The following is an 11,331-nucleotide window of genomic DNA, read 5'->3' as shown; positions in this document are numbered from 1 at the left end:
CATTCTCCTGGAACGGATTATGCTCGTAATCCAAGGTTCCACTGTATAACATATATGAAAGGCAAAACTTTTTATCGTTTTAGTTTTAGATGGAGTGGAGAGGGATTAGAACCTCCATGTCAGGTTTTATTGCCATCTATGTTCTTGTTAAGGAGATTCGCCCTCTCTATTTTTCCCATTTACCAACATCACCAAAAGTGGAAGAAAATCCCAACTTTTGGGTTATCAACAGAATAATAATAGAGCCTGGTGACACCCCTGGACTCCCTCACTTTGGGGGGGGGGTTTCTCTCACTTTCTGGTTTGGCTATGGGACAGGAGGTGAAGGGACATCTCCCACATGGGACCCAGATGGCAAAATAAAACTGACAGAGGTTATAACCCTTCCAAAATGAAAAAGAAAAAAGTTTTAACTTCAATTCTACTTTAAGATAGGACAATAGCTAGGCAATGTGAGGGTCTCCCTAAACAATTCATATCCAGTGGGCTAGTCTAGCCTTTCTGTGGTTTTTGGTAAATTAGCAAAATTTAGCAAAATAAGGAAATTTGACTGTGTAGTCAGCGTATGGGGAAGATATGAAGCCATTCAAAACATTTTCATCTATAAAGTGTAAAGAAAATATAACAAATAATTGAAAAATGTAATTATTAATGATAAAGCCATTGTGCAAAAAGAACTTCATTTTTTTTGTTTATTTAAAGTTTATGGTTTTAATAATGAATATGTTAGGCACGCTTAGCATACAGTTAGTGAAGTGTTCAGATTTACAATCCTGTAACTTGTGACAATAGTTGGGGGTGTGATACATTCATGACGTCTCTTCAAGTGTCTGTGCTGCGGCCTGGACAGTAAATGCAGCCACTGAAATTTGTTTTTTTACTTCGTCCCATGCTGAGGCTTGGTCTTCCTTGTTTGCAATATCAAACAGTGCATCATATATCCCTGGAAAAGATTCTCCTGCATATTTATTATGGCTGCTTGGAGCAAAGATGACGTGTCTGGGGGGAGAGAAGCAAAGAAACAACAAGGTTTAGCAGTCATACACATAGGCTCGATTCACAGCTATGCATGTTGCTTAGGAGCGTTTCTGTAGTGCTTTTTTTGCTATGCTTACTACGTTTTTACACCGATTTTACCGCGATTTTGCTTGGGCAGAAGACAGCTTGGAGCTATTTTTTAAACAAGATAAAAGGACTTGTCAAAAAACGGCTTTTCTTTTCTTTTTTTACATTTCACCGCTTTTTTGGTGAATCGGTAGGGGTACAATGCACCCAATACCCATTCACAGGGGGGCTCTGCTTTGGGGCAAAACCCCCCTACCCCAAAGCACCCACCCCCTCATGTTGTGGGCATGCAGCCTAGTATTGTCGGGGTATGCTCGCTCATCCCCTCCCTTTCCTGACCTACCAGGCTGCATGCTCGGATAAGGGTCTGGTATGGATTTTGGGGGGGACCCTCACCATTTTTTGTAACATTTTGGCGTGGGGGTGTCCCCACCTAATCCATACCAGACCGAAGGTTTCTGGTATGGTATTTGGGGGGGACCCCACACCGTTTTTATTTCACCAGGCTGCGTGCTCGGATAAGGGTCTGGTATGGATTTTGGGGGGGACCCTCGCCATTTTTTGTAACATTTTGGCGTGGGGGTGTCCCCACCTAATCCATACCAGACCGAAGGTTTCTGGTATGGTATTTGGGGGGGACCCCACACCGTTTTTATTTCATGAATTTTTTTAACTGGCAATTTTTTTTTTTTTTTACATCCGTCGGTTGTTAAGGACGCAGCGGCCGGCCACTTAACAACCAGCTATATACAGTGAATGTAAAAAAAAAAAAACCTCAAAAAACGCAAATTGTGGCAAAATCGCAGTACTTGCATTTTGGATGCGAGTCCATTGCAGTCTATTACATGCAAAACAAAAAAAGTCCCCGACCCTTTCAAAAAATGCAGAGGCACAAAAATGCATTGATGTGAACGTGTTCCAAAAGGAACCCATGTTAATAAAATTGCCTGCATTTCTGCAAAATTCAAAAAGCATCAAAAAATGCATTAGTGTGAATCGAGCCCTAAGAAGTTGAAGTAGATGTAAACCCTAACTAAATAATATTCAGTTTTCCAATGACAGTGTATTACTAACCCCTCACATTTTTGTAAATATTTTATTATATTTTTTCATGTGACAACACTGAAGAAATTACACGTGTAAAGTAGTGAGTGTACAGCTTATATAACAGTGTAAATTTGCTGTCCCCTCAAATCAACTCAACACACAGCCATTAATGTCTAAACCGCTGGCAACAAACGTGAGTACACCCCTAGGTGAAAATGTCCAAATTGGGCCCAATTAGCCATTTTCCCTCCCGTTGTCATGTGACTTGTTAGTGTTACAAGGCCTCAGGTGTGAATGGGGAACAGGTGTGTTAAATATGGTTTTATCGCTCTCACTCTCTCATACTGGTCACTGGAAGTTCAACATGGCACCTCATGGCAAAGAACTCTCTGAGGATCTGAAAAAAAATAATTTTTGCTCTACATAAAGATGGCCTAGTCTATAAGAAGATTGCCAAGACCCTGAAAACCAGCTGCAGCGCGGTGGGCAAGACCATACAGCAGTTTAACAGGACAGGTTCCACTCAGAACAGGCCTCACCATGGTCCACCAAAGAAGTTGAATGCACATGCTCAGCGTCATATCCAGAGTTTGTCTTTGGGAAATAGACGTATGAATGCTGCCAGCATTGCTGCAGAGGTTCAAGGGGTGGGGGGGGGTCAGTCTGTCAGTGCTCAGACCATACGCCGCACACTGCATCAAATTGGTCTGCATGGCTGACGTCCCAGAAGGAAGCCTCTTCTAAAGATGCTGCACAAGAAAGCCCGCAGTTTGCTGAAGACAAGCAGACTAAGGACATGGCTTACTGGAACCATGTCCTGTGGTCTGATGAGACCAAGATAAACTTATTTGGTTCAGATGGTGCCAAGCGTGTGGGGCGGCAACCAGATGAGGAGTACAAAGACAAGTGAGTCTTGCCTACAGTCAAGCATGGTGGTGGGGGTGTCATGAGTGCTGCCGACACTGGGGAGCTACAGTTCATTGAAGGAACCATGAATGCCAATATGTACTGTGACATACTGAAGCAAAGTATGATCCCCTCCTTTTGGAGACTGGGACGTAGGGCAGTATTCCAAATTGATAATGACCCCAAACACACCCCCAAGACGACCACTGCTTTGCTAAAGAAGCTGAGGGTAAAGGTGATGGACTGGCCAAGCATGTCTCCAGACCTAAACCCTATTGAGCATCTGTGGGGCATCCTCAAAAGGGAAGGTGGAGGATCGCAAGGTCTCTAACATCCACCAGCTCTGTAATGTCATCATGGAGGAGTGGAAGAGGACTCCAGTGGCAACCTGTGAAGCTCTGGTGAACTCCATGCCCAAAAGGCAGTGCTGGAAAATAATGTTGGCCACACAAAATATTGACATTTTGGGCCCAATTTGGACATTTTCACTTAGGGGTGTACTCACTTTCAACTATCAAAATAACTTAACTTCAAAATAATGTGTAGATAAAAAAGTGTTGACAGTTGTTCCGGTGAATTAAACCACTGACACCACACCAATGTGCTCACAGAACTCTCAACTCATGGGCATGAGTAAAATGCCTTAGTAAATCCACTGGGAACAGCCTCGATTCCGAAATCCAGGACCAATAGTGATTGATGCTTATTTTAAAAAAGTACACCCCCTGCAGAGCGATGTTCAGATCCACATGCAAAATAAGTAAGCCTCCGATAGTGTATTACCAAATTAACCACAATTTATTGAGTAAAATACCCGCTTACATTACAGCAGCAGCAAGTGCGCCAAAAAAAACCCCGGTGTTTCACACCACCTCGTACGCCACTTCCGATCCACGGTAAAACATCTGGCAATGCCCGCAGACCGGAAGTGACATACGAGGTGGTGTGAAACTGAACATCGCTCTGGAGGGGGTGTAATTTTTTAAATTAAGCATCAATCACTGTTATAGGGCGTACACACGGTCGGACTTTGTTCGGACATTCCGACAACAAAATCCTAGGATTTTTTCCGACGGATGTTGGCTCAAACTTGTCTTGCATACACACGGTCACACAAAGTTGTCGGAAAATCCGATCGTTCTAAACGCGGTGACGTAAAACACGTACGTCGGGACTATAAACGGGGCAGTGGCCAATAGCTTTCATCTCTTTATTTATTCTGAGCATGCGTGGCACTTTGTCCGTCGGATTTGTGTACACATGATCGGAATTTCCGACAACGGATTTTGTTGTCGGAAAATTTTATCTCCTGCTCTCCAACTTTGTGTGTCGGAAAATCCGATGGAAAATGTCCGATGGAGCCCACACACGGTCGGAATTTCCGACAACGCGCTCCGATCGGACATTTTCCATCGGAAAATCCGACCGTGTGTACGGGCCATTAGTCCTGGATCCTGACTTTTTTTTATCTACACATTATTTTGAACCATAGTTTTGAAGTATTGGATCTTTTTTTGACTTTCTTCTTTCACTCATTTAATCACGCTATTTTTCACTATTGTTTATGAACATTTATTATTGTTATATTTCATTACTAGGATGTTTGATCACTAGGTTATGCGCAGGATCATTTATATATTTTTTCTTATGTCAGTGGTGATTTGTGATCACTATTAGATTTTGCAGCATTTTCATCTTTATTATTTGGCACTTTGTTTAGTTCATTTTAGTAGTGCAGAGGTTCTTTAGAAATTATTGTGTACTCACTTTTGTTGCCAGTGGTTTAGACATTAATGGCTGTGTGTTGAGTTATTTTGAGGGGACAGCAAATTTACACTGTTATACAAGCTGTACACTCACTACTTTACATTGTAGCAAAGTGTCATTTCTTCAGTGTTGTGACATGAAAAGATATAATAAAATATTTACAAAAATGTGAGGGGTGTACTCACTTTTGTGAGATACTGTATATATATATATATAAATAAATATATATATACATATATATATACACACACACACACACACACACACACACGGTAAAGATGACTTGCTGAAGTTTAACCACTTGCCTACTGGGCACTTTCACCCCCTTCCTGCCCAGGCCAATTTTCAGCTTTCAGCTGAAAAATAGACTGAAAATTTTGAAAAAAAGTTTTTCTTAGTTTCTGTCAGTAAATTTTGTAAATAAGTAATTTTTCTCCTTCACTGATGGGCACTAATGAGGTGGAACTTATGGGCACTGATTAGGTGGCACTGATATGTGGCACTGATAGGTGGCCCTGATGGCTTTTGATGAGCAGCAATGATGAGCACTGATGGGTGGCACGGATAGGTGGCATTGATGGCTATTGATGGGCAGTAATGATGAGCATTGATGGGCAGCACTGATAGGCAGCACTGATAGCCAGCACTGACTGGCATCACTAATGGGCACTGATTGGTGTGACTTGTGGGCATTGATTGCTGGCACTGGTGGTGCTGTATTGTAATCAGGGCACTGACTACAGTTCTCGATGTCCCCTGGGAGGAGATCCCGATGATCAGCCCTCCTTGTCACACATACTGTCAGTGTGAGGCGATGAGACATTTCCGTGTTTACATGTGACCAGCTGTGATTGGACACAGTCGATCACATGGTTAAAGAGCCATGGCCACGGCTCTTTCCAGAGATCGTGCCGTGTCCTAGCAACACGGTGCGGCCACGATCGCTGCCTGCTCCCGCGAGAGCGGCCGTTCTGGCATGACGTCATATGATGTTGTGCCAGAACGAAAGCCACACTGTCCCGTAGTCATTTGACGGTGGGCGAGCGGCAAGCAGTTAAACTGAGCATCAGAATGGTAAAGAAAGGGGATTTAAGTGACTTTGAATCTGGCATGATTGTTGGTGCCAGGCGGGCTGGTCTGAGTATTAAAAAAAAAAAACTGCTGATCTACTGGGATTTTCACGCACAACTATCTCTGGGGTTTCCAGAGAATGGTCCGATAAAGAGAAAATATCCAGTGAGCGGCAGTTGTGTGGAGGAAAATGCCTTGATTTTAGAGGTCAGAGGCGAATGAGCAGAATGGTTCAAGATGATAGAAAGGCAACAGTAACTCAAATAACCACTCATTACAACCAAGGTATGCAGAATACTATCTCTGAACGCACAACACATTGAACCTTGAAGCAGATGGGATACAACAGCAGAAGACCACACCGGGTGCCCCTCCTTCCAGCTAAAACAGGAAACTGAGGCTACAATTCCTACAAGCTAACCAAAATTGTACAATAGAAGATTGGAAAAACGTTGCCTGGTCTGAGGAGTCTCGTTTTCAGCTGCGACATTCAGATGGTCGGGTCAGAATTTGGCTTAAACAACATGAAAGCATGGATCCATCCTGTCTTGTGTCAACGTTTCAGGCTGGTGGTGGTGTAATGGTGTGGGGGGTATTTTTTTCGGCACACTTTGGGCCCCTTAATACCAATTGAGTATCATTTAAACACCACGGCCTACCTGAGTATTGTTGCTGACCATGTCCATCCCTTTATGACTATATTGTACCCATCTTCTGATGGCTCCTTCCAGCAGGATAATGTACCATGTCACAAAGCTCCAATCATCTCACCACAACATGACAATGAGGTCACTGGACTCCAATGGCCTCCACACTCACCACATCTCAATCCAAAAGAGCACCTTTGAGATGTGGTAAAACGGGTGATTTGCATAATGGATGTGCAGCCGACAAATCTGCAGCAACTGTGTGATGTTATCATGTCACTATGGACCAAAATCTCTGAGGAATGTTTCCAACACCTTGTTGAATCTACGCCACGAAGAATTAAGGCAGTTCTGAAGGCAAAAGGAGGTCCAACCCGGTGCTAGTAAGGTGTACCTAATAAAGTGGCTGGTGAGTGTACAGTATATAGATAGATAGATAGATAGATAGATAGATAGATAGATAGATAGATAGATAGATAGATAGATTTTTTTTCCTTTTAATTTATTTAATTTATTTTTTTGATCCATTGTTTTTTTGTCAGCATTGCTAAAATCCTGCTGCCACGACTACCCCTCCACATACATGCACTCCAGCAGCTGCTACACATCATTTCGCAGAGAAGGTTATTGGATAGTGACAATGGTGGGAAATGCCTCTGTATAGCAATACATGCAGAGTTGCTTGTAGCCTCCATTGGGAGAGCCGGACACCATAGGAGAAAAACTGGGAGACCGGGACAGAGCGTTGTCACCCTATAACAAGGACCTTCATGGCAGGTTTACAAAGTGCTATTTTGTTGAAAAGAGCAGCTTTAAAAATTGTTAAAATATTTTTTATAAATAAATGAACATTTTAAAGCTTATTTGAGCTTTAAAGTGGAACTCTGGTCACAAAAAAACAAACATAAAAACAAAACAACACTATGCTCCAGGATCTCCTAAATCTCTAGCTGTAACACTAAATAATACCAACCTTAGTCTGCCATCTATTGTCTACCCATGCTGGTCAGTAAGACCAGTCTTCATACCTGCACCCATGTTATCAAGATGGAATGTGAACCTTGCTACCCATTTACATACCAGCATATTCAGTTTTATTTATTTATTTTTTTGTAAAAATTCTGCTTAAAAAAGGTTCTTATTAAAAAATAATGTTCAAAGCAAATACTTTAGTCCTGATCTGTGCAATAGCAGATAGCCCTGTCTCTTTCAGCCCTCCGGTATACAAGAGCAGAGATATTGCTTGGTGGACTGAAAGCGTAAATAAACCCACTAGCTGTAGGCAGGCTCTTGCCAGCATAGTTTCACGTTATGGCAGATTTACTTCCATAGGTGTGTGCAGCCCCAAGCTCAAACACACATGTATGTGTGTGTGTGTGTGTGTGTGTGCGAAGGACGGGGGTTGGTATCAATAAAGTAGTGGACAGTGTCAGTAGGGCAGAGATTGGTGTCAGTAATTTTTTATTTTTCTATTTTTACTCTTTTACAAATGTATTTTTTTTTCTTACAGTCATTTATTATTATTATTATTTTTTTTTTTTTTAGGAGCTCCATTGGGGGGGCTTTGGTGAAATATCAGGGGTCTAAACAGACCCCTGATGTTTCCCTTTTGAGACAGAGAAAGGGACTGAGGACAGAGATTCCCCAGCCACTTTCTCTTTAGCAAAGCAGCAGGGGCAATCTGCGCAGCACAGGGTGATTAGTGTGTGCCCAGGCACACCCTGTGCGCACACGCCTATGCTTACTTCTGGATTTGCCCTACTCCAGTACTGACATGTCAAAGCTTTCCATTGCAGCCATCTTTATAGCAGCTTTTTCCCGGTTCATACAGTATGTTAGTATGCGTTTTTTTCTATAAGCTCTTATTTTGGAGTTATTAAGCTAGTGTTTACTGTAAAGTATTTTTTAATTTTATTTTTAATTTTTTACAACCTTGCTCTTTCTTTTTTTTGCTACAGAATTAAAAATAGAGAATTACAGATTAGCCACTAGAGGGAGCCCTGTACTTGATTCATACGCTTTCCTTTTCCTGACTTTGATGCCTAACAACTGTCAAGATAAAATATCGGTTACATAAGAAGAGAATTGTTTTTACTAAATTTGCTAACTCTGATGTACATTGCCAGAATGAACACTAAAGGAAAATCACAACTATTCTGTAGCACTGCAGTATACAAAAAAAAAATGCCTGTATATGTAATAAGCAAATACAGTATGTCTGCCCCTAGGTGTCTAAAAATCATTGCAGGCTACATGTTTACCCTAAAGCTCAACTCCAGCCATATTAAAATGCAACAAACTTACTTTCCCTACTCACTGCTCATGAATAATCTATTTCTTGTTTTTGCAAGGGGGTGGGTTTCAATGGGCAAATGCTGCATGCTTTTGATATCAACTTGAGATGTTTCTAAAATCATTCAGAATTAATTGCAGGCGCATCTGACCTGTTTCTGACCCGCATTTGACCTTCTTTAGCCGCTTTTGCATTTTCATAAATTTGCATGGGGAGAGAAACAATTCTGAAGGAAACAAAGCCAGTTGACACAGGCCTTAATACTCCCCTTACTCCACAGTCCTGCAAAAGCCTATGGTCCAGTCCTATATTGTGGCTGGCCGCCCCAATCAGTAGCCATCTCCCATCCTGATGACAAGGCTAATGGTCCTGTACCGATTACAGTGCAGGAGTGATATTTGTGAGTTGGGCAGCAACAATACTGGCTAAAGACCAACCTGAAGAATGGTTTTGGTGGACCTCAGTGGCGGCTGGTGCTCAAAATTTTTGGGGGGGCGCAAACAAACTGAAAAAAAAAACATCAATCGCAGCCACTGTCATCAAAATGCAGCCACTGTGTCATCAAAAACGCATCCACTGTGTCATCAAAAACGCATTTACTGTGTCATGAAAAACGCAGCCACTGTGTCATCAAAAATACATCCACTGTGTCATCAAAAACGCATTCACTGTGTCATCAAAAACGCATCCACTGTGTCATCAAAAACGCATCCACTGTGTCATAAAAAATGCATCCACTGTGTCATAAAAAACGTATTCACTGTGTCATAAAAAACGCATTCACTGTGTCATCAAAAACGCATCCACTGTGTCATAAAAAACGCATCCACTGTGTCATCAAAAACGCATCCACTGTGTCATCAAAAACGCATCCACTGTGTCATCAAAAACGCATCCACTGTGTCATAAAAAACGCATTCACTGTGTCATAAAAAACGCATCCACTGTGTCATCAAAAACGCATCCACTGTGTCATAAAAAACGCATTCACTGTGTCATAAAAAACGCATCCACTGTGTCATCAAAAACGCATCCACTGTGTCATAAAAAATGCATCCACTGTGTCATAAAAAATGCATCCACTGTGTCATCAAAACGCATTTACTGTGTCATCAAAAACGCATTCACTGTGTCCACTGATCCCAGAAACCATGATTGTCTCCTTAATAGCAGCCAGCATCTCTTTGAACAAGGGGGAAGAGGGGCAAGTTATCAAAGATGGATACTCACAGTGATTTGAGGGGCTGGGAGAGGATGCTTTATGTGCTAGGGGCCACTTTGGGAGCAGAGAGGATTTATGCTGGGGGGGGGGTCTAATTTTATATTCAAACCCCCTTCTAGCACAAATCCTCTCTGCTCCCAAAGTGGCCCCTAGCACATAAAGCATCCTCTCCCAGCCCCCCAAATCACTGTGATTATCTTTCTTTGATAACTTGCCCCTCACGTCCTGTGTATGTGTCCATTCTCCTCCCCCTCCCCCTCTGTCTGTGTATAGGTGTCTTCAGTGGACTTGTGTGTTAGTGAGACAGGAGGGGGGGGGAATGGGGAAGAAAGGGACAGATATATGCAGCTGTGCTGTGCTGGAGCTCACCCTCCTTGCCAGACAGCAACCCATCCCTCATATGGCTCTTACCTTCCTCCTGCAGCTCTGCTCAGCCGAAGAACAGAGCTGCCGACATCACTTCCGGTTCTCGTCTGTTTCAGGAAAGCCGGAAGTGACCTCAAGATTTGAAAAGCAATGCTCCCGCCCATAGAATCACACTGATTCTACGGGCAGAAGCTAATCGGCGTTTTCGTTTGCGCCACAAGGCGGGTTAAAAGCCCACAAATGAAGCGCCACATCTGCAATCTCGTGATTGCATTGACGTGGCGCTTCCCATAGTGCACTGGCGTCCGGCGCCACAGTGCACTTTGTTAAAGGACTTTTTTTTTTTGTCCTTAAAGGGACCGTTTAAAAAAAAATTTTTTTTTTTTTGAATTTTTTTTTTTTTTGACTACAGGAGGGGGGGCGGCGCCCTGGCTCCCCCTATGGACGGGCCGCCACTGGTGGACCTGTCATAACAACAGGAACTGGCAGTGTGGAAGATGAAGAGGCTGCATATTATGGTGAATATTACTGGGTATCAGCCCATATTCTTGAAAATAGAAATATATTCTTTATGAGTGACGGAGGACAATTTTTATCTTTTTTAAAAAGGTTGAGTTTGGGCATTAAGAGAAGAAGGATTCCTTGAATTAAAAGAGGAATCTGAAAGAATGATGCTTGAAATCCGAGAAAACAATAGATGGATCACACTGGCAACACCTAGCAGGACAGCAAAATATAAAGAAAATATGTCAAATCACCGCGCCATTGCGCCTCCGGCAGCGCACGCGCGCCCCGAGTGTCTATTGCAGGAAATGACGTACAGGTACGTCGCTTCGCGCAATAGAGCTGACCTGCCGCAGTATAAGTGCGGAAGGCGTTCAGCAACTGGTTAAATACGAAAATAAAGTAGGCAGTAAAATGAAGGCTAGAATAAAAGCTGTAAATAA

The 11,331-nt window shown here is 42.6% G+C and overlaps 1 protein-coding gene across 1 annotated transcript in view; it reads right to left on the bottom strand.

The window, feature by feature from the left end:
- Nucleotides 1–691: 691 nt before the first annotated feature.
- The window catches only part of LOC141126910 (putative N-acetylated-alpha-linked acidic dipeptidase), a 127,837-nt gene continuing 117,197 nt past the window's right edge, over nt 692–11,331 (bottom strand). The window contains exon 19 of the mRNA XM_073612968.1: nt 692–999. Coding sequence (XP_073469069.1) covers nt 810–999 — 190 coding nt within the window. The 3' untranslated portion in view covers nt 692–809. The remainder of the gene's footprint in view (nt 1,000–11,331) is intronic.

Source organism: Aquarana catesbeiana, linkage group LG02 (genome assembly GCF_042186555.1).
Source record: "Aquarana catesbeiana isolate 2022-GZ linkage group LG02, ASM4218655v1, whole genome shotgun sequence".
Lineage (NCBI taxonomy): Eukaryota > Metazoa > Chordata > Amphibia > Anura > Ranidae > Aquarana > Aquarana catesbeiana.
Note: the sequence above shows the minus strand (reverse complement) of the source record. Positions and strands in the feature narration are given on the sequence as shown.